The 23,827-nt window shown below is 28.0% G+C and overlaps 3 protein-coding genes across 4 annotated transcripts; all 3 read right to left on the reverse strand.

Annotated features, from left to right (window-relative positions):
* Positions 1-1,742: 1,742 nt before the first annotated feature.
* LOC114175498 (ATP-dependent Clp protease proteolytic subunit-related protein 2, chloroplastic) lies at positions 1,743-6,534 on the reverse strand. 2 transcript variants are annotated; one of them, XM_028060254.1, is made up of 9 exons: positions 6,322-6,534; positions 6,185-6,228; positions 6,031-6,103; positions 4,096-4,216; positions 3,796-3,933; positions 3,566-3,682; positions 2,814-2,882; positions 2,632-2,727; positions 1,743-2,057 (listed from the first exon to the last, which is right to left on the reverse strand). In XM_028060254.1, exons 1-9 carry the CDS (start codon positions 6,381-6,383, stop codon positions 1,920-1,922), a joined length of 858 nt encoding a protein of 285 aa, XP_027916055.1. In that variant the 5' UTR covers positions 6,384-6,534; the 3' UTR covers positions 1,743-1,919. The 2 variants fall into 2 exon arrangements, with proteins under 2 accessions (XP_027916055.1, XP_027916054.1); XM_028060253.1 differs by having other exon boundaries at positions 6,031-6,228; positions 6,322-6,528.
* A 3,080-nt stretch (positions 6,535-9,614) lies between these two features.
* Positions 9,615-12,648, reverse strand: LOC114176702 (protein cornichon homolog 4-like). The gene is made up of 4 exons (XM_028061823.1): positions 12,320-12,648; positions 11,301-11,482; positions 9,978-10,100; positions 9,615-9,891 (listed from the first exon to the last, which is right to left on the reverse strand). Exons 1-4 carry the CDS (start codon positions 12,389-12,391, stop codon positions 9,855-9,857), a joined length of 414 nt encoding a protein of 137 aa, XP_027917624.1. The 5' UTR covers positions 12,392-12,648; the 3' UTR covers positions 9,615-9,854.
* Positions 12,649-20,684: 8,036 nt separating this feature from the next.
* LOC114179526 lies at positions 20,685-21,517 on the reverse strand. Its single transcript, XM_028065896.1, has 2 exons — positions 21,027-21,517; positions 20,685-20,944 (listed from the first exon to the last, which is right to left on the reverse strand). The coding sequence occupies exons 1-2, from the start codon at positions 21,367-21,369 to the stop codon at positions 20,796-20,798; spliced, it is 492 nt and encodes a 163-aa protein (XP_027921697.1). The 5' UTR covers positions 21,370-21,517; the 3' UTR covers positions 20,685-20,795.
* Positions 21,518-23,827: the final 2,310 nt, after the last annotated feature.

Here is a 23,827-nt window from a genome sequence, read left to right on the forward strand (position 1 = left end):
ATATAAAAAAATATTCATTAGAATTTAAAAAATTGAAGTAAAAAAACATTTAAAATATTTTAATTTGAATATTTGTTTTCCTTTTATATTTTTTCAAAAATATTTTTAAATTTTATCAACTAGGTTTCATTAATGTTTGCAAATTTAACTAAATGTTTTCATTCTCATGAAATTTTATTTTGTATTCTAATCTAAAATGTAAACAGTTATAATTTATTTCAAAGTATTTGAAATCGAAGAACCAACCATCCTCCTAATATTGGATATTTGATAATGTTATTTTTTTTTACCGTAATTTTTTATCATTTTATAAAAATTAATTAAAATTAATATTGAAGTAGTAAGAAAATGGGTACGGATACGGATACGTGATTATATCTGTTACCCATGGGATGGGAATAGAACAAAAGTTTGATACTCGTTAAATTTGGATATGAAGACGGGATGCATTTTTTCTATGAGAATAGGAATAGGAATGGGTATGAGATAACGAAATTCGTTCTCCTCCCATGTTGTCATCCCTAATAATGACTTATTATTTTTATCGAATTAAATTCATACAAAAATAATATTTGATTCTATTTTAATTTAAATATACTAGTATCGTTACAGCAATAATGGTTTTAAGATAATTAATATCTTTTAGAACTTAAAAAAAAATACGCTTGAATTTTAAATCGAATAGCATCGTAATCCTAATCAAACAATCTAATACATATTTGAAATAATTGCAAATCGTATTTAATGATTAGATAGTTAAATACGATTTTATTTAAAATAACAACGTACACACCCGTAATAACAGTAATTTAAATTTGAAAAAATTGTAAAATCTCAAAAAATATCTACAATCCCTTTAACACACAAAATTGTAATCTAAGATAAAATTTTCACATTTCGTTACTTCGCCTTTAGAACTTACCATCTTATTAGTAGTTCGACAAGAGAGATTTTATATCCTACCATCTTGCGCATATACAAGTAACAGATCTTTATCATTTCGGACAATTTTGATCCAATTTGAATTAGTTCAACTTTTTTCAATAACTACATTATGTTAATAAATCATTATATTTATTATTAAAGTTAAAAAAATGAGTAAAACGAAAAATGCAAAATATGAAAGAACAAAGAAATCATGAAACATTATGCGTATACATAATTGAGTTGTGATAAGTGTAGAATAGTTAGATTTAAACCAAAACAATTAGTTAAAAACATATCAAACCAATTAAACCCATAAATCTAATCTAATTTTATTTGCTTGGATTGGATCGAGTTCATCAAATTAACCCAACTTCTGATTATTGACAGCGATTACAGCAACCATCCCTACCACGTATTTTTTAGTACATTATTTTTATTAACTTGAATTTATTAAGACTTGCAAAATAATTATTCGTGCTATGTACTTAAATCAAAGATGAATCCATTAATTCGAATAAATTCCAGTCCGTAATAAATGTGTACAACAACATTAAGTATAGGTAAATATTTCATTGTTATTGCCATAGCTAATACGATACACGTTTATTATTCGATGATACAAAACAGTTTGTTCCTTATTCTTGGAACACGCAAGAACTTCTTCATAAAAAGATCTGTTTGATATGGAATTTTAGACACTCTGCTGTAATTGCTCACAATCTAATAAGGGTGTAGATGACAATGGTTATCTTTATGTACAGAGATGGGACTGCAAGTGACGAGGGCCAGAGCAACTACGTATGAGCCACCTTACCTTACTGCTTTCAATTAGATTCGAATTTATTCACTTCTAAACAAGTAACAAGCAATCAATATCTAGATACACCGGAAACATTAGTATAAAATCTCCAAAGATTTAGGAAAAAAATATTACACCGGAAACATTTTTGATTTAGTGATATTATTCAGTAATGTGGATTACAAATGTGTTCTTAACCAAGGCCTGTTCCTGCATCCTGTCGAGGAGCGTCAGCTTTAATGCGTGGCGGCCTGACAATTCGATCAACGAGTCCATATTCAACCGCTTCCTGTGCGTTGAAGCGTTTCATCCTGCTCAGGTCAAGGGTAATCTGAAGAGATGCATTCACAACATGTTAGTTTCTATGCCAACAAACTCATGAAGGCAGGAACTAAAATACGCACAATCCAAAAAATGGATTTCAAATAGAAAACTCAAGGAGGGCAAAGAACAATTGTTGGAAAAGCACAAGCACATCCCATCCTTGTTTAAAGGAGTATGTCAAAGAGTCTCTCTTGGGACAATTTTTTGTTTGAGCACTTCTAGAAGAGAAAAATAATAAATAAATAAAAGATATAAGATTTTCAATAAGCTCGAATTTATAAACTAATCTTTAGAAACTCTCCAGTATAACTTATCTAAGTTCTTATTTTTAACTTTTGCCAAAGTTAATTTTAGCTTCCGGAAAAATTAAGTTTCTTTTTTTTTCTCAAAAAAATGCTTGTGGATAAATTTGACCACACAAACCCAGAGTTGAATATCAGCAAAGAAAAGCTACTGATTTTTCAATTCAAGACTTATTCTTGTCTTGCAGTAAGTTGGATAGTCATGTTATATAAACCAGCACAGACGTCATAATCACAAACTCATTTAACTCCATGAATTTCATTGTTGGATGAACTAACCTTCTCAACAGGCTGACCTGTTTTCTTAGCCAGCTCATTGAAAAGGTAATCTCTGATTCTGAGTAGTTCATTTGCTTCATTCTGAATGTCATCAGCCTGACAATTTTCATGATGTTAGCATCCAAAGTAAAAACAATCCCATTCATCATCTGAGAGGTGATATCTATGACGACAAGACATACCTGTCCACGAGCAGCTCCAGCTGGAGATTGAAGGGCAATTCTAGATAGAGGCATTGTAGAACGATGACCCTAGATACAACAGAATATCATGAAGAGATTAATAGATCGTCAGACCCATTTCAATGAACCAGTGAGGTCTACTCGATACAATGAGCTAAAGGCGCAATTGTATGAAATCAAATAGACGTGAATGCCACAAACAACACAGCAGAATGGAGCTGAAAGAGGGAGCTCCCGAGTCAAAATTCTGATAGTATTAATGACTGAAAGAGTAATTCAATGATCATTACTATTTTTTTTTCCATTTATTATCTAATTGTGTGATGTGATCCCAGTTCTGTATGGGATATATCCTCGTTCTATTTTCAAACTACAAGACTTGTCAGGTTTTCAATCGTAATAGAGTACCACAAGTGTTATTACTAAAAAAATGGACATTCATGAAAAATAATGATATGCTATAAATATAAACAGTAGTACATGTCAAGTACTCGCTACTGTTATCTTTTTCTTTTCTTGTGTTGTTTCAAATGTATATGAAGTCAAGACTAATTTTACTCATATTAATGATGGGAGGATACACAAATGTATCATGTATGATGTAGAGACAAATCTCCCTTACAGAGGCCTAAAGTCCATGCAACATTGGATAATTTGTTTTATATTGGGAGTAGAAATTTCTAATCACATAAAGTCAGCAGGATAGACTTGACTTTTATGAGTTTTATCAACAGACACTGATTATAGAGTACCTTTTCACCAGCAGCAAGGAGAAATGTTGCAAGATTATAAGCAAAACCAACACAGTGGGTGGCTACAGAACTTTGCAAGCTCTGCATTGTGTCATAGATAGCCATGCTTGGTGTAAGCTGCAAAATTGGCAAGCTTAGGCAAGTTAAAAAACATGACTAATTAACAAGATGAAGAAAGAAATAGAAGGATTTAATTGATTGATCATAGAACACTTAGTCAGAGGACTTACATCACCACCAGGACCATTTATGTACATATAGAGCTTCTTGGAGTTCTCTATACTGTCAAGATACAGCATAGTCGCCAATATTTGGTTACTAAATTCTTCATCTATCTCTTGTCCAATGAAGATAATACGTTCTCGATACTGCATCAATAATGAACTAGTGTTTGTACTACTTTAAAAAAGAGATGAATAACTAAAGGAAACTTGAGGTTCACTATACCTAAGTTATACAAAAGAAAACCAGCATCTTTTGTATGTGTGAAGCGTAAAATTAGTAATATACACCAAGGACTAATGACTTACTAGGGCATTCCATATATCAACCCATTGCCAAGTTCCTTCACCAGGTGTCCTATAGGGCACTTTGGGAGTGCCTATGGGCATCATTCGAATACTCGCCCTTGATGGATTGTGTTTGGCATACCTGAAAACATGAAAAATCTATAGTTTGCATCAGTCTGTTTCAAACAATGCACCCCCAATTAGAGTAAACCATGCTGTTCCATACTTTTGCTAGTTCAAAGATTATTAAGAACGCCCTTCACAATTCACATTCGTATCTTGAAATTAATTAAGAAATATTGATAGAATATCTATTGATATATTGAAGAACATGATTATTAAATCACAGAATACATATAAAATACAACAGAAACTGCGGTCTCAGAGTCAAAGACTCCGACATAGATGGGTTCTCTATCCAAATAACCAAAAAAGCAACTCACCAATCACCCTATATACCTATGACATAATTGCTCCAGAAATTCTTTCCTTAACTGTCAACATGGCAGCGACTATTCAACAAATTCTAATTATACATAAACTCCTAATGATAATTATATTGAATATATTTTAATATATAACAACTGTTTTTCCTTACTGCTAATAACCATCCTAAATGTCTCCAAGGCCGAAAGTAGGAAACTGGCTCTTCCACATTATCTTTGTCCACTTCAAATACCAATTACTTTGCCATCTTCACTTAGCTCTTATTATATCACAAAATTAACAATCTTAATTGCTTCTCTGCACATAAAATACAAGGGTTGAAATTTCTCTCCAAACCTGGAGCATAAACCCTTGCTTTTCCTTCCTATCAATTTGTGGTTTGTTAAATGGCGTGAGCCTCCGCTTCTCTAACCCTGAAACCAAGGCTGCAATAAATTTTCCCAAAAGTTAAATGTTCCACAAAGTCTCTTAATAAATTCAACCAATGAATGCTTGAGCCTTCCGTACTTAGTTTTTCAAATTTACTTTTTACACCCTCACTTGCACTCTCTGCTTTAGCCTTTGTGATCCATCCAATGGGGTCTTTTTCAATAAAATAGGCAGTTAAACCCTTTTTTTCTGCCATACTATATTCATCAAACTGTGATGATAATCCAAATTAGACTCATTTCCTGCAGAATCTCCATCGTTGCAGTTAAAACTTTCATTCTGCTCCTCTAGATGATTGACCAACACCTTCGTTAACAGCTTTTTAGTCATGAAAAATTCCATAGATCCCATCTTTTCTTTTGAAGGAAGCATCGATTTTGACCTCTAACGAACCCAATTGCTCAGTCACATTAGTCACTGAAATGATGAATTCAATTTCTGCATAACAACCACTTTTAAGTCCGGCAAGAAACCAAAGCAATAGAATGCCAATTGTCAAATTAAAGAACAGTATAATTAAATCGCACAAAATAAATAGAATACAACAAAATTTGCTGTCCATAAAGACTCTTTCAGAAAAGAGTTCTCTATCCAAACAAATTGCCAAAAAACACATCTATCCCCCTATGAAAAACATATTTAACGATATGTAAGTATGTAACTGCTCCTAACTTTCTGCCAAAAACTTTATACCTGCTCTTAACTCTGTTGCAATCATACATGATATCTCGTGTTATGGACACCGTGAACTCGGTTGCTGTTTAAAATTACTTACTAACCAATAATATTAACAATAAACAAGCAGGATTTCCTTCCTGCAGCAAGAATAACTACATGGGAATCGAAGTGCCGCGTTTGCATATTTAGGGAAACAGAGTCTATAAATCTACCATGCACAGTAGAAAAACAATATAGCAGAAATCAAGCACATCAGCTGCAAGAAACATTACATATACATTATTTATTTCTCATAAAATAATGAGCTGCGAAGAGGATAAAAAGGAAATAGAATTGATTCCTTGTTTGTTATATAGCACGGAAGAAACAAAGATGAATTGGAAAAGGAGAGTGAAGAATTACCGACACTGAAGAGTCTTGTGTACTTTCCCATAAAATTCAGCGGTTACATTAGGTTTTACCGCTCCAAAAGAAACTGCAATGGAAAACGATGAGCGGGCAAACAGAGAAATATAAAGATTGAAAGATAACAAGAAAAAGATGAAATGAGACACACTCGGAGATTGAAGTTTCAACCCGGAGTAGAGTTTCGTGGCAACGCTGAAACCGCAAAAAGAGAGAACACAAGACGCATTAGTTACACTATACAGTAAAATATATAATTTTGGAGGAGAAGGGGAGAGAGACTGTGACCTAAAATTGGAAGAGGAAGAAAGCCGAGGTGCAGAACCAGTGGTGTAGGGTGCCACCGCCATGTTGGAGCGATTATGAGCGGATAGGGAACGCACTTTTGTGCTCCAAGAACCAGAAGAGAAAGGAGCTTCTTGCAAGAGGAATGGAGATGAATGGATATCAGAGACGATGTCGTTTGGATCCTCCTTATGCTAAACTACTGAATATTCCGTCAGGCTTTGAAATTATTTTCTTAGAATATATAGTATTTTTTATAATTAAATAAATATTTGTTAATAATATTTTCTTTAACTAAATACTTATTAAAATTTTCAGCAATAATTTTTATCTCACATTTTGGATCACGTTGTAGTAGATGATCTTTTCGGATTAACGTTTACATTTAAAGAGCAAAACCACAAGACTAAAATTTATATTAAAGTTGTGTTTATTATTAATTGATGTGGAAATAAATGTAACTAACATATAATCAAAAGCATGTTAATAAAATTTGAAGAATGATTTATAGAATATTTAAATAAAGTATGTGGATTTCATAAATTATCCAGATGAATTAACATTTTTTTTATGAAATTACTTTTAAAAGAAAAATTGTAGCAAGGTATTCTCTATATTAGACTTGATAGAAAAATTAATCATGTTATAAACTTTATCGTCAATAATATGTACATATATATATAGATGTTTGTACTACAACAAATACAAGAAAAAACTTTTGGACTAGAAATTCAAATTTCAAGATTAATCAATAATAAATAATATCTAAAATCACATAAAATAAAATAAAAATTTTATATATATATATATATATATAAATAATCCGTAGTGGATTCTAGTCAAAATATTTGAAGAGACTAAAATAATATAATCAAATTTTATATATTTAATTATTATTACTAATATATTGTATTGAAATTCTTATATGTTTTTTCTTACAAAAATTATAGTTTTGAAATTGTTAGGTCTACAAAGGGGGCCTGAGCCTAGGTTTATGGGTCATTTCTAATGTGGGACTTAGACTCACACTTGGATTCCTAACAATCTCTCTCTCAAGTGTGAGTTCCTTCAACGATATTGGTACACTCCTCCTCCAGCGGAAGGATACCACTTGTTAGGTTTACAGGTGAGGTTTTACTGGGAAGATACAACACCAATGAGACCTGAGTCCAACCACATAAGGCATTAACACCACTCTCAACCCAAAATCTTAAAGCAATGAGTTTATGGGTTTTTATTCTTATATAGTGCTCTACTTTCTCATTTCTAGCTATTGTGAGACTTAAACTCACACTTAGATTCCTATCAGAAAATTGTATTTGATATGAAACTCATTTTAAATTATTTTTTTCTAATTTCATATTTTTTCCTGGATATTTCCATATTTGAGCACGTTTTCTTATAATAAGTTTTAAAGAATTAATATGAAATATTTCGCCTATAATTCAAAAAAATTAATATGAAACTTCTCACTTATAATTCTTTGAATTTTAGAAAATTGTTTTCTAATTCAACAATTAACAATTAAATTTCTAGTATCATGTTTGGAACTTCAAGGGTATATTCCCTTTTATCACTTCACAAAAATTGAATCTATTATTTTATTTTTCATTAATATACCTATTTAAACAAAAATTAAGACTAAAAAATAACTTATCAAAATCTAATAAAAAATTGAGAGGCGTAATTAATATAAAAAATATGATAATCAAGTTACAAATGGTTATGAAAAATCATATAATGCATAACTTTTCTTTTTATATTCATAAAAAAATAAATATACAAAACATACCTAAGATGAAAGAAAAAACTAAATATCAAATTAATATTTTTCTATCAAAAGAACGGAAAGAGCTACCTTTTCTTTTATCTGAAAAAATAACAGATGAGAATTAAGAACGAAAGAATAAATTTATATATGATTTTTTATTTTTTTTAAAACAAAAAATAAAAAAAAACAATAAATAAATACAATATATGAAAAAGTTAAAATAAAAAAATAAAATAAAAATATCTTAATAAATTTAATTATTCATTATTATGTTAATTTTTTATTTTACTATTTATTAATATTAAATATTATATTTTATAAAAAAATAAAAATTAATTTACAAAAAATTTAAAAATACTTTTTAAAAAAATTAAAAAATCTTGGGGCATAGCCCCCTGCGGACCTTCCCCTTATAATATTATAACACAGCATATTAAAAAAGTCCAAGTTTTCGGTGCTATTAGATAATAAAAAATTCATTATTTCCTTCACAGAAAATTGAACATTACACTAATATTATATAATTATTAGATAATGATGCCAGCTAATATATCGAAATAAAATTTAGAACATTACACTAATATTATATAACTTGTTAACAAAAACATAAGGTTATGACTTGTGTTCACACTTTAAAAATTTAATAAAATAATTTGAGTTGTAATTAAACATTATAATTAATAATAAAACTTACCATTTTAGAACATATTATAAATTACTTTTTCTATTCATTGTATGAGATATAATAAAAAGAAAAAGTGAAAGAGCAGGAAAATTATACATATGTATACGTAGAGAAAGTACTTATATTTAAGAGTAATTTTGAAAAATGTGTATAATTATATATTGTTAATATAATAATAATAACATAAGTATATAAGAGAAATTTTCATTTTTTAACTAATATCTCATTTGATAGTACAAACTACAAAATAAAACATCATATATTTTCCGATCAAACAAAACGAATAGTTACGAGAATATAGAGTAAATGTCTTTTATAAAAGTTATCTTAAATTTAATTTTAATGGTGATCAAGACAATATGATATGATATTATTCAACAATTAAACTTGTTCTCAATAATATTAAAATTCATGTATATAAGATCAAGCATTCCACCCACCCACACAGAAAGAGAGGAAAATGTAAATTACAATTACATGTTACTGTATAGCTTGTAGTGTAAAAGTTAGGATAATTAAACGATTTTTCATAGTATATATAAATAACGCTTAAGTTATTTTAAGAATAATCTTAAAATAATGATTTTTTATTTGAGTCTCAATTTTGTTTTTACCTGTTTTTATTCTTAAAACTAAATAATATTAAAAACTTACAACTACTCATGCTTCATATTCAACCAGTTGACTCGTCATTTTTCTTATCTAAAGGTTCCTAAAAGCATCACAGATTTTAGCGGTTAGATCAATATAAAAAGATAAAACGCCACTTAAATCCCTAAAACTGTAATAGTAATTATTGATATTTTGTCTCTCACCAACGCCAAGTAACCTAATAAAAAGTAACTAATGAATGTGAGTTTCTAAATAACTTTAAAAATTAAGCGTATAGCAAAGGTTATAAGGCAAGATTTTGTAATTTGAATTTACTACAACAAGCATGAATTGAACAGAAAAATAAAACTTCTTTGAAGTGTGTTATACAGAACCAGATGAATCAACAATGAAACAAGCCACCATCTTATATGAGTCATAATTAGTGCCCTCAAGCTGTGGATTCAGACTCCTCCACAGAACAAGACATCAATCATCATGATCTTCCAAAGATGTGTAGATCATCCTGCACCAAAAACCATTAGTAAGAATAATAACTTAACAGCAATGCCTTTTAAAGAACATTGACACTTTCTCTGCTAATCACCATACCAAAATAAGGATAGGAAAAGGATAAAAACAAGATAGAAGAGTTTGACAAGCCGTTGCTTCTTTTCCTTAGGGAGCAAGTTGAATATCTCTGTAACATCAATCAGATGAGTTCCTTGTCTATACCTGTTCAAAGGGAACAAAATATGTAATTAGGAACATCATACTAAGCACATTCCAGAGCATACTAAGATAATACAAATGATTAAAGCATGAAACAACACACAAATGCTACTAGGTGATTTCGATCAGAAACTGATGCTGAACTCTAAAATAGGAAACTCCTTTATTTAACAGGCAAGGTGCATAGACTGTCCTAAAGAACTCGGCTAAAGAGTAACTTTTAACTTGAGTTACTAATTTTGAATACTAAATCATTCCCTTAAGTAGCAAACAAATCTGAGAATGTAGCCTGATTATCAATTATATAAAGGGATAGAGCAAGTTTCACCTACTTAGTTCATTTTTGTGTGGTGAATCATGCGTACATCACTCCTTTGGCTGATTACAATAATAGGGATGTTAAGGGCTATTTCCGAGTTTGGTGCAGTTTGAGAATCAAACTCCATTAAATTAGCCTTCACTAATCCTTAAAAATTAGAAACCAAACTGAACTGCTTGTCCCATTTCATTTGGATTTTTGAATTCCAACAAAAACTAAACCAACTATAATGACCTTTTACAATACATGGATTAAAGAATATAATAACATAAAGTTCATAGTTCTAAACCTAGATAGATAGTAGAAGATGGAGGATACAGAGTGGGATTCACTGAAGAAAAAAACAATACGAGGCCTATTGACTTCATCATACAAGAGAAATTGCCAATCACCCCCCAGCCCTTTTTTCCAGTGAACCAATACTACGAAAAAGAATGAACAAACTTTCCATATGGTAAAAAATTTGGTTAACTAGTATGGTTTTATTCTCTTAACACTCCTATACTCTCGAATGAAACAGCAGAATAATGCAAAGAACCCAAAATCAAATCCAAACCCTCACCCAAACTACTCTTGAACAGAATATTACACTTCGTAACATCTAGGCTGCTTAGCAACTCCATGAAGTGTAAACTGAAACTTACATTATATCAATCAAATTGCCTTCTATCATGCCATGAACAAGTGACTCTTTTCCTGGTCAGTCACATTACTTCAAAGCCAATGCAAAGATTATAACTTCTAACTCAATCTGCCATCCACTCTTAGTGTACAGACATGGATTGTTTTCACTTAGATGTTTTCTTAAAACCATAATATTCATTAACCAGTATATTTCATAAACAATAAACTTGGATTACTTCTAAATTTGATAGAAAACTTACAGTCTCACGTTGTAGTAGATGTACGGAGCGCAGAACAGTGCCATGAACCAATGCCCTGTGACGAGGTAGAAGCTGCATAGAACACCTACTATAATGTATTCAGGCAATACCACTTTGTTTATTCGAGATGCGGAATCATATGGATTTATATAATCAAATTCAAGGTCTGCCAGGCACATTAACTGCAACAAATGTTAAACATCAGCAGTCAGATTATACCAACAATAAAAAAGATGAAAGCACACCAAACCGCAACCAAATTCATTAGATTCTTGGAGAACATATCAATGACAAAACACATTTTGGTAGTAATAAATAACACTTAACAATCTTCAGACGCAGAAACATAAAAGTAACAAAACATGGACATAAAGCTGGATGAGGCTCCTAACTTCTGGAATATACAATTGATCAAGTAAAGACATGAACACATAAAACATAAGAAAACTAGGTCCTCTCCAGTAGATAGACCTCTTTTCAAAATTATAATAAGCACATATGTAATGTAACCTAACCATACCAGCATCAATCTTTGACCCCCCAGAGTTTTATTAAAATTGAATGTCATAAATTTGTTAATTGAGTATCATAAAGACTCTGACACATTCATTCTGTTTGTTGAAGTACATCTTCTGAGGAAATACTCTACCTAGACCCTTACCTATAAAAATAGACCCTTACATATGAAAATGTTGCGAAACTTTTTTACACCGCATAAGAACCCGTATGCACATAATTTTCATCTCAAGTGTATTCGCTTGAAATTGGTAAGTATTTTTTTCCTCGACTTTTTTAAAATACGAATTGACTTCATATTCTTTTTACCCACAGCAATCAAAGTTACACGTGGAACAATCAAGCATACACCCTGTTGAATGTTTGAACCAAAGAACCAATTTTCTGATGATGGGGCGCTTTAAATTGCTCTGAAGTTGACTTTAACAAGATATTGAAAAGAAAAGAAAAAAAGAAACATACACACAAGCAAAAAGCATGAGATTAGGGCTTTTGGGATTGACCTGATAAATGACGAGTACAATTAAGGCAATAAGGATAAAGAAGGAGATGAGCCACGCAAAGATATCAGCCATTCTCCCTCTCTTCTCCTCTTTCTCTGGTTTTCGATTTCAGTTGCAGCACAACGGCGTTCGAAACATGCGATGTTAATTGACACGATGGCAGTACAAAGAGCTCGGACGCAGAGTGCACGACACAAGAAGGAACACAGGAAAGAAACCTCGGAGGGTTTGGATTCAGCAGACAGACAAACACTCGGAGAAGCTAAGAATCGTGTGCCAACTTAACCATTCAAGGGTCCTTGCCAGTCCAACCGAGAAAAGAAAGGAAATACTAAATAGTAAACCCTTTTAGAAAAAATAAAAACAGAAAATAAAAAGATTAAATGCTCTTCATCTTTAATCGTGTAAAATGATAAAATTGGTGAAAGGATTGGTTAGTTAACAATTTGTTACTTCTATTTTTTTTTTTATTTTTTTTATTATAATGACATTCGACATGAATATTTTGCATAAAGTCCTTAATTTAAATTGTGGTCAAAATTATAATTAAAAAAATCTTTAAAGTAAGTAGTATTTTTTTAAAAAATATATATATTTTATCTAAAATTATATATTCTTTTTAAGTAACCGCGAGTTTGACGTAGATAATTTTATCTTTTATTAAAATATTTCATTTATTATTTTATTTTTTTGTAAGTATTTTCTTTAATTCACTGTTATAATCATTTTTTAATGATATATATTGTTCTCTATTAATTTTATCCTTATCAATATATTTTATTTTGTTATTTTATTTTATAAATTTTTGCAAATACTTTTTTAAATTGATTAATTATCAAAATTATGTGATAGTTTTTTATTTTATCACAAAAATTTGAATGCATCTACGCATATGTTTTTACCTATTTGAATATAAAGTATTTAGAGAATCAAACTTTATACAATATTACGTAATCAAATATTCAAAATTATAAAAGCTAAATTAAGATATGTGATAAAATAAAAATATAGTACAGAGCAATGATAAAAATAATATTTCAATAGATAAATTTGAAATAGTTAAAAAATAGAAAATGTATAAATAAATTATAAGTGTTTGTTTTTAAATTTATTGTAATTTTATTTTATTAAGACTGCAGAAGGTGGAAGAAAAAAAATATTTAAATTATCTCACCCCTTAATTTCTAAACGGTTTGATTTGAGACTATTAGATCATATACAAACAGATACAAACATTAACTTAGTTAATGGTTATAAGATAAGAGGACAATTGATGATGATAACAACTTATTCATGCATCAGAAAAACAAACGAAAAACCCATTAAATTTTCAAAAGCTTGCTAACAAATTCCCTAATTTCTCTCATCAAAAAAAGTTTTTTGAAGGAGAAAATATAATTAAAGAAAATTTACTTTAAAAATAATTAGTCAATTTTTTTAAATATAAATATTTTATCTCCAAATAAATTATTTTAAAAAATCTAACTCTATCTAATATTATACAGTATTATAACATCAAAGTTACGAAAAAAATAACTTAACATACGTGATAAAATACAAATATATTGAACTATAATAAAAATAAAATTTAAAATAGATAAAGAATAACAAGTTTATAAATAAGTTATAAATGTTTATTTTTTAAATTTATTATAATTTTATTTCATTGAATCGTAATAAATAATTTGTATTTTGTTGTTCTATCATAACATAGTTACAAGATAAGAAGGTAATTTAGGAAGACAACTTCTCCAAACAATGGAAAATATATATATATATATATATATATATATATATATATATATATATATATATATATATATATATATATATATATATATATATATATTAAATTTCAAGAGTTTCTTAAGAGATTCATTAATCCCTCTTCTCAATGAAAATTCCTTAAAAAATATAATTAAAGGAATTTTATTTTTTCTTTAAAATAGTCAAATTTGTATATATAAATATTTTATCTCAATATAAAGAAGTTAAAGAATTTAATTCCAATGCTATACAATATTATGTAACCAAAGATTCAAAATAATAACAAAATAAAAAAAATACAAAGAGATATGTGATAAAACAGAAATACAAAACTGATGTATAATAAAGATAAATTTTAAACAGAGAAAAAGAAAAATAATTACAAATAAGTCATAGATATTTGTTTTTAAATTTATTATAATTTATTTTATTGAGTTTTTGTTAATCATTCATATTTTTTTAGTCACTATATATTATAAGCTAATAAGAAAATTATTATCTATATAACGGATTTTGATCAAAAGTTTTAAATGATCAAAATAATATAATAATTCTTTGATTATTAGATTAAATAATTAATATAATGTTTTAAAATATGTGAAGAAATAAAATTATCTTTTATATCCTCTTTTAAAAGAAAAATACATTATAATCAAATCATAACAAAAAAATTGATTATGAAAAAATACATAATATATTATTTTTCTTTATATTCATATAAAATAATATATAAAGGTTCATGAGATAAAAAAATAATGTTAACTATTAAATAAATATTTCATTATCAAGTGAGACAAGAGAAATTTACCTTCTTTTCTTCACGAAATAAGAAAAAAACAAATAAAAAATGAGAGTAAAAGTAATGAGTTTGTATGTAACTTCCTTCTTTATTCAAAAATATCAAACATGTAAGAGTGAGAGAAGAGTACAAATTGTAAAAAACTAAAAAGACAGTGAAAAAGAAAATAAAAATATCTTAATAAATATTGGTTTAATTCCTTTTTTGGTTCCTATTTTCATATAAAAAAAATTAAATGGTCATCCAGTTTTTTTTAGTCTCAATTAAATACCAATTTTTAAAAAATATGCAATTTAATCTTTTTTTTATTAAATTTCTTTAAATAGATCAATGACTTTTTCATTAAAATTGAAGATGTTAATAAGGATGGTTTGCTTTGTTAGTCTAATTAACATAATCTCAGTGTCAATCTTGAGAAAAATCATTAATCCCCTTCAATCAATTTAACAAAAATGATTTAAATTGTATCAATTTTTCAACAGTTGAAACCAAATTGAGACTAACAAAAACTAGATGACCAATTTAACATTTTTGTACAAAAACAATAATTAAAAGAGTAATTAAACCTAAATATTTGTATTATTTATCATATTTAATTTAATGTATTATTATCTATTAATGTTAAATGTTGTTCTTTATATAAGAAATTGAAAGATATACAATTTAATTTTCATCAATTTCTAAAGCATACTACTAATTTAAAAATATTCAAAAAGAAAATAAAAGTTCAGAAATACATTTATAATTTTTTAAAAAAATTCAAAAATATTTGGGGAGCCGTGATCCCACTCTATCCTAAGATTATCCGCCATTAATGAAAGGCAACCTCACAAAGTAGCCTAAGAACAAAAATATATATTATATTTTGATAAGTTTCTAAAATTTGGTATTTCATATCTTTATGAAACATTGATATTTCAATTTGTGTCATATATTAATGTTTGATACTTTATGATACTTTAGAGATACCTATCAATGAAGTATCTCATGTATAAAGTATTACTAATTTTATAATAACAATAATTTATAATTTTTTATGTTGATAACTTTAATATATATAATTTTAATTTGCATTCACACGATAACAACCATATATTTATCAAGTTTTTTAAAATTATTGTATGTTTTTCAATTAAGTACGGTCCTTGGTTAGGACAAAGGGGAGCCACAACTCCCCAATTTTTTTTCATTTTATTTTTTATATATTTTAATATTATATTTATATATTATACATTAAATTTATATTTATATTTATATATTATCTATTACTAATTTTGGATATTACTTAAACTATTTCAATTTATTTCATATTAGGTAATTTTTTTACATTTAGTGATAATTTTTTTATTGTTATTTTATGATATGACAATGAATAATTATTATTATTTTTTTTTCAGATTTTAGTATTATGTGTGTTTGTTTTTAGTAGACGAAATAATATTTTTTAATTAAAAAAACTAATTTATGTATAAAATGTTTAATTCAGCATTCTTGAATTTTTTATCCAAGTTCTATCATTGTTTTCAATAACATATATCACATATCATACCTATTAATTTTAAAATAATTATATTGGCATATCGAATACGTGTCTTATCCTATACATATATCGTATTCGTGAATCCCATAACCTGTCTTCAAATAAATTTTGTTAAGATAGGTAGTTTATCTCAATATACGGTATACTCTATATAATATTATGTCATCAAAATTTAAAATTATGGAAAACAAATTAAGATATGTAATAAAAAAAACACTGAACTATTATTATGGATATAAATTTTAAATGGACAACGAAAGAGTAAAAAATTTGCTAATAAGCTATAAATGTTTATTTTTTAAATTTATTATAGTTTTATTTCATTGAATTTTAGTTAATAATTCATACATGTTATTGTTCAATCATAACATAGTTATAAAATAAGAAGGTAATCGATGGAGACAACTTCTCCAAACACCAGAAGAACAGGAAAAATATTAAATTTTAACAAGTATCTTAACAAATTCATTAATTCCTCTCTTCGATGAAAGTTGGTTGGTATGATGTATTTGAGATATGCATGATATGTATCTTTGGGTTCGGTTATGTATGTATTGCCCCTCGTGGATGTTTGGCCCTTTATGGGTGCATTGTATGGACTCCAGAGAAGCACAAAACATTTTAAGAAAATAGTATAGCAAATAGTATAACTTGTCTTTCATAAAGGGGCTTCTTCCTGATTCCCATAGTTTTCTTTTTGCACTTCCAAAATTTTATCTCCTTTTCATTTTGTCCCTCTAACGATACATTTAAAAAGATAAATATATTTTTAGTTCCTGATTTTTTAAGTGAAACTAAAATTCTTTATTATTCAAAATTTTTATATATTTTGATCCCTAAACTTAAAAAATGAATGAATATAGTCATTTTAACACAATTATACGTTAATTCTTTTTTACATGACAAAATACATTTTCCTATAGATTTTGAAGCGTTAACTTATCAAACGATGCAAATAACTCAAATACTCGCATGAAACATGTTTGACACGTAAAAAAATTAATATAATTATGTTAAAATGACTATATCCACTCACTTTGAAAATTAGTGAAAGTTTGAAGGTCAAAATGCATCAAACTTTTGGATAGAGATGAATTACAATTTTGCGTTAAAATTTAATGACTAAGAACATATTTAACCAATGACGGACATTCTTCATGACCCAAGAGAGTCACAACTCTGCAAAAAATTTCATTTATTTATTTTTTATATTTTTTATAATTTTAATTATATTTTTTATATTTTTTATATTTTTTTTTATTTTTCTTAAAATGTGATGCATAGTTGCTCCTCTTTTTATTTTTTCTTTTGTTTATTTCTCTTTTTTTATTTCAATTTTCACCTTCAATCTCTCATATTTTCAAGATAAAAATTGTACTACGGTCAAATTGAGGGGTTAAAGAATATTTTAGACCGATGAATTACTTCTTTTGAATAAGTTTATTCTTTTACCTTTCTTTTAAGCAATATGTTTTTCTCTTGCATGTGATAAAATTGTTTATTGTGTACCACTGATTTGTCGTTTTTTTTCTTTTCTAAATAGGTGAAAAGTAATAAATTTACATTAGAAAATTATGATAAAGAGTAAAATAATTATTATTTTTTTTCAATTGAAAAGTTCGTGATGAAGATGAAAAAATATATCTATGTCAATTAAACTTGAAAAATTTAATGAGAATCCAAGAATTAAAAACAATAAAAATCAACTCTCAAAAATTCCTAAAATTATATAAAACAAACTTCAAAAAATCTAATTTAACATCCTTAATTTTTTTTTTCCAAATCCCGCCATAGATTTAACCTATATTAAATAATTTAATATAAGTAAATCTTCCCTTATTTATGTCTCAAACTTGTTTACCTTCCATTGTTGTCGTTATCTTGCCATTGTCGCAATTCTCTCGCCATTGTCGTTGTTCTTGCTAGCATTAATGGTTTGGCACTTCTCTTTGGCGGTGTACTACTTTAACAACGTTTTTCACCCATTGTGTCAGTTACCAAGTTACCATACGCCTAATGATTAAAAGGTTACTATAAGGTTCTATAATGCATGTGGGAGTCTTTTGTGTTGCCTATATTTATTTTTCAATTATTTATAATAAACATATTTATTGGTTTATTGGAATATTTTTAGTTTTGTAATATGCCTATTTAAGAGGCTATATCATTCTCAATGAAATATAATCTAGAAAAATAAAGTAAATTTTATACCAGTGATATCAGAATTGATAGTTTGTTTCGGTACCGATTCAGACAAAAATAAGTATCTCCCGTTGTGGTAAGATTCAATTTGTGTTGAGATAAATGAGTAAAAATATGTCTTATTGTGGTAGAAACATGTGGTAAAACCCAATTCATAATTATGGAGGAGTCTCTTAGGAATTTAAGTATGAGTTGAAAGTTCCACGTTAAATAAAAAATAAAAAATTTGAGTGATATATATAAGAAAAGTAAGATCCATGAACATTGAACTTTGAGGTTTTACGTTGAAAGTGATGTCAGATCTCTTATATGGACAATTCATACTTCAAATGTGGTCAATATATCTAGTTTATCCTAGTAAAATAAAAAATTTAACCGTGATTTAATAGCTAATGATTTGTTTTTGTGTCAAATCTAGTGGAGACCAAAGTTAGTGAGACAAATATATTCTATTGTGACAAAAACATGTGAAGGTTAGAAATTTAAGTATGAATTAAAAATTTCACAGTAAAAAAAAAAGTTGAATGGTGTTAAGTCTTTCATTTCAACAATTCAAATTTCAGACTTAGTCAATCTCTCTAGTTTATCAAAGAAATTCCCTCAATACATATATTTTACTATTATATTTCTTTTCATATTAGCTCATTATCATGTATGTTTGGGTGTATTATTATGATCCTGCTTGATACTAAACAAATGATGTTACAGATTGTATTATACATACTCTATTTAGAACTGTTCCATTGATGGATATAATACACTTTATATGATTATAATAGTGGATGTATGTATTGTAATATTACTATATAGACTAGTATATTGAATTAAATGTGACGTTGAAAATATAATTCATTCTATTTTTAAAATATTATTATTATGTATTTGATTTTACGAGTACATTTAATATAAATTTTTGAAAAAATAAATATTGACAAAAATAACAATTGTTAATAAACTCGCGAAAGACATGTAAGTGGTAAATTTTATTTGTATGGATCTTAGAAAATAATATATCTTATATTATATACTTTAATAATTTAAAAACAATAATGGTGATTTTACTTTTTACATGTTTATTTTATGTACATCCCTCACTCATTATATTCCATTTGAGCAATACTTTGACACACTTACATGCATTTTCATGACAACATATTATAGAGCTAAAATAGTCACACAAAAAATGAACTTTTGTATTTGTAAAGGAAAGTAAAGAGTGGAAGGTAGTGAAGAATATGTTAAATGAGTGTAAAAAGAAATTTATATGTCAAAGTATCATTATTCATCCAAGTTTTCTTCCTCCCAAATTATTAGGCCCAAAGGCACATATTATCTTACATGTTACACGCTTATCCATGGTAAGCATGTCAAAATATCATTTTCAAAATACCTTAATGATATGGTACAAAATATATATGTTTAAATGAATTCCAATCCATGAATTAACCCAATTCATTATGGATTTGTGTCATTTCAATTCTTTTAAAAATATGTGTTGAATTAAACCGGACCCACTTAACTTGAGTTAAAAAAGTTTAAATCAAATTGAAGATGTTAACTCATAATTTAACATGAACAACATATTATTAGTTTCTTTTTACCATTTTTTATAAGTTTTTATGATAATTATTTAGTACTTTGATGATATAGGTTCATAATTTGACTTTTTAATTACTAGAACGATGTTCAATAATAATATTTAAATAATTGAATATTTAATTTATTTGTTTATCAAATTATATATGTTAATATTTAATTTCTAACTATTATTTTTACAACAATACTTAGATAATTACAACAATACTTCACACTTATAACAAAAATTAAGTCAATTTATTTTTATTGTAACTCAAGTACTTACAACTATGAGTTGAATCGACTCATTTTCACACTCAAAAACAAGTTATCATGTCTATAAATTATAATATGATCTTAATTATTATGAAAATTTTATTTGTATTGGGAGCAAATCAGAAAATATCAATGACATTTCAAACACATCAATCCAATTATCCAATTCATGCGGTAGAGTGTGTCCTAGAATTTTCTTATGCATGTTTCAGAATTTGAGAGAGTTGTTGAAAAAAGGTATTTGAAAAAAAAAAAAAAAAACACAAGGCGTTGTTGAGATATGGGCGTGTTGTTCATCGATGATGCATGATCCCAATCTAAAGCAGGAGAGGAACGAACACCATCCAAGGAAATGCAGAATCAATTGCCGTATTCTCTTTCTCAGAGCAAGAAGAAGAGGTGGGCTTTGAGCATAGAAAAAAATTCCTTGATCCCAAGTTCATTAACTTTTCATCCACCTTCAAACCTGCACATCAAAATAACCTTTGTCATCAATCTCTAAAACGAATTGTAAGAAGAGAAAGATAAGATCCAATGTTATTATTTACTTTGAAGGGTGAAAGAAGAGTAATGAAGATCGTAGAAGTTGGGATCATTGTTCTTCAAGAACGGTCTCCTCTTCTCCTTCTTGTAAGAAGCCAACGCCGCCTTTATCAGATCGGCGACGGTGTCCTCAGGCGATATAACCACCTGTACCGCTCCCACGCCCTTCTCGATGCTCACGTTCACCAACACCTTAGATGGCCGGAGAAAAGACTCGCTGTTATCCAACGGAACCTTCAGCGTCAGTGCGAACCTGCGAACGCCGCTCCAATGTTTCTCCGCCCGCAGCGAACTCGGCGGGTCCTTACCGGAGAATTTTCTCCGATGACCCGGTGACACTGAAGTCATGCTTATGAGGATAAGTATTTTGGCTTTCCCTCTTTTCTCCTTGATAATTTTGTTTATGGATCACATCACATGAGATAGAGATGTTGGTGTGAGGTGTTTGAGAAGCATAAGTGACGCTTAAGGAGAGAACAAAACTTGTAAGTAAGGACGGTGGTTGATGAGTGAAACTTCTGTGAAATTACTTCAGCTCTAACTTCTCTCATTGTGTTCAATAAATGTACAAAATGATATTTTGACACAAATAATAATATTTTGATTTATTTTTTTTAAGAACTCTTACTTCATCATTTTAATCATTTTTTAATTATTATACCATATTGTTAAAAAATTAAAATAAATAATTAGATATGTTTTTTATAATCTATATATGATATACTTTTATCAGTTTTGAAATATAAAAAAATAAAAAAATAAAAAAAATTACTTAAAAGATATTATCTCATATGATAACTTATTAAAATTTAATTATTAAAAAATAATTTTCTATAAATTAATCTTTAAAATTGTAATTCGAATGAATATAAAAAATATTTAATTTTAGGGATTTTTGTAAAACTTGTATGAGTTTAAGAAAATAAATCATGTACACTTCTAACAATTTGAGGCCGGAAAAATAATAATATTTTGACATTTTTTATTTTTTTAATCTATTTTTTTAATATTTTTTTAATTATTTATTTTGATTTTTTTAATTTGTGATATGATGAGTGATAACATAAAAATGATAAAAAAGAGTCAAAATATCCTTCTCAGAAAAAAAATATACCGCGCATAATAACTGATTTGAGAAAAACAAGAGAAATAAGTATATGATCGAGTAAAATGAAAAATAAAGTGGAGATATATGAGTATAGTTATTAAATTATTATTGGCTTTAACTGTTTGTTTTTGTTTGTTTTATAACTTTAAAATAAATGCCATTTTTTAAAAAAGTTATATTAATTCTTACGTACATGTAAAGTAACTAAGAAAAAAAATAGTGTTTTTAATTTATTTGGATATTTTTAGTGAAATATTAGTTCTATCTTTTAGTGATACTTTCATTAAAAAAACTATTATTCCATCAGTTAATATTTTGGAGGAGTTATATGAACAAAACATTTTTTTTACTCAGATTATAATAATCCGGAGCATGTGCTTGATAATATTTATTCTAAAATTAAATAAAAAATATCAATTATTATTATTATTATCGTAAATTATAAATAGAATAACTGAATATAAGATAAAAAGTTATAAAAGAGTGTACTTTACTCTAAATTTACATAAATTAAATATTTTTAATAGCGTGAATAAGATTAGGGAACCAAACGCATGTAATAATTTTAAAAAAGTAATATTATATTTTTCTATAAATCTCTTATACTAGTATTTTATAAGGAGATATAAAATGAAAATTGTAAGATCCTAAAAAAGGACGTTTTAAAAGTAATAGTGGTTTAAAATTAGTGAAATTCGATTATTTTAATATTAAAAGATTTTAATATAAATAGAATCGTTATAAACTAGTTTCATTATTTTAAAACACATCATCTCTAGAAACCACTTTTCTAGAGTTCTTTGACTTATCTCTGGTCGTCTGATTGAAGAACCGAGACCGTAGGATTGATCCTCTCGGCGAGCTCTTCAAATTGGACAGATCAGTTTATCCGTTCGCCTAAGTTGAGTTTCCACTCTCTTTTAGTCTTTGTTCTGTTGCATCCGAGCTCTCTTCTGCTTGCATGCAACGTTTTAATCATCAATATGAGTCTTTGTTGATCAGTGATCATAATGGTAGGTCCTGATCGTTCTTATGATGTTTCTATGTGTAGATAGAACATCCTGTGGATTTAGATGCGTTTTGGTGTTTTTTGAGCGGTTTGGGTCTGCGGAGTTGCTTTGTCAGGTAAGGGAAGTTGATAATTGAATTTAATTAGAGGATACAATGAATGTAATTGTGTGTAATTAGAATTGATTGTTTGAAGTGTGATGGAATGTGAATTGTTTAATGTTTAGTATAAGTGAAATTGTGATTGCATTGTGTGAATTGAGGTTGAATTGGAAAATGAATACTTGAATCATGGCTCTAATTAGTATCATCTTACTTTGCTTGAAAACCATTTTGAAAAATATACAACACTGCCAAGGAGGTACTAATTTGGGTCATGAAATCAAGTTAAACATCTCCCAACGAAAACTATAATATGTACTGTTTTCTGGTGCAAGGTTGAGCCTCAGAATTCAAGGCCGAGTCTTGAAAAATGCGAGAGGATCAGCGCTGAGCGCCAACCCAGCGGTGCCTAGCGTTGAAAAATGCGAGAAGAATGAGGTTGAGCGCCAGCCGAGCGGTACCCCAGCGCTGGGACCCCTGCAGGTCTGGAACAAAATTTTAATGCTGAGGCTAAGCGTTGGAATCTGAGGCTGAGCGCTGACTGCCAGATTTCATGTGTTTGGTGTTTTGATGTGTTTCATTGCATTA

The sequence above is a fragment of the Vigna unguiculata genome, chromosome 3, assembly GCF_004118075.2.
Source record: "Vigna unguiculata cultivar IT97K-499-35 chromosome 3, ASM411807v1, whole genome shotgun sequence".
NCBI classification, from domain to species: domain Eukaryota; kingdom Viridiplantae; phylum Streptophyta; class Magnoliopsida; order Fabales; family Fabaceae; genus Vigna; species Vigna unguiculata.

Bases quoted from the DNA above. Each gene is read 5' to 3' on its own strand.
- LOC114175498 (XM_028060253.1), bottom strand. From the start codon at position 6,383: ATGGCGGTGGCACCCTACACCACTGGTTCTGCACCTCGGCTTTCTTCC. The intron at 3,934-4,095 runs GTAAGTCATTAG...TTATTGATGCAG, and splicing joins TTGATATATGGAATGCCCTA to TATCGAGAACGTATTATCTT. The intron at 2,058-2,631 runs GTTAGTTCATCC...GCATCTCTTCAG, and splicing joins CAGGTCAGCCTGTTGAGAAG to ATTACCCTTGACCTGAGCAG.
- LOC114179526 (XM_028065896.1), bottom strand. From the start codon at position 21,369: ATGACTTCAGTGTCACCGGGTCATCGGAGAAAATTCTCCGGTAAGGAC. The intron at 20,945-21,026 runs GTAAATAATAAC...TTTGATGTGCAG, and splicing joins CTCTTCTTTCACCCTTCAAA to GTTTGAAGGTGGATGAAAAG.
- LOC114176702 (XM_028061823.1), bottom strand. From the start codon at position 12,391: ATGGCTGATATCTTTGCGTGGCTCATCTCCTTCTTTATCCTTATTGCC. The intron at 10,101-11,300 runs GTAAGTTTTCTA...CCCTTTGAACAG, and splicing joins ATCTACTACAACGTGAGACT to GTATAGACAAGGAACTCATC. The intron at 9,892-9,977 runs GTATGGTGATTA...TTTTTGGTGCAG, and splicing joins CTTTTCCTATCCTTATTTTG to GATGATCTACACATCTTTGG.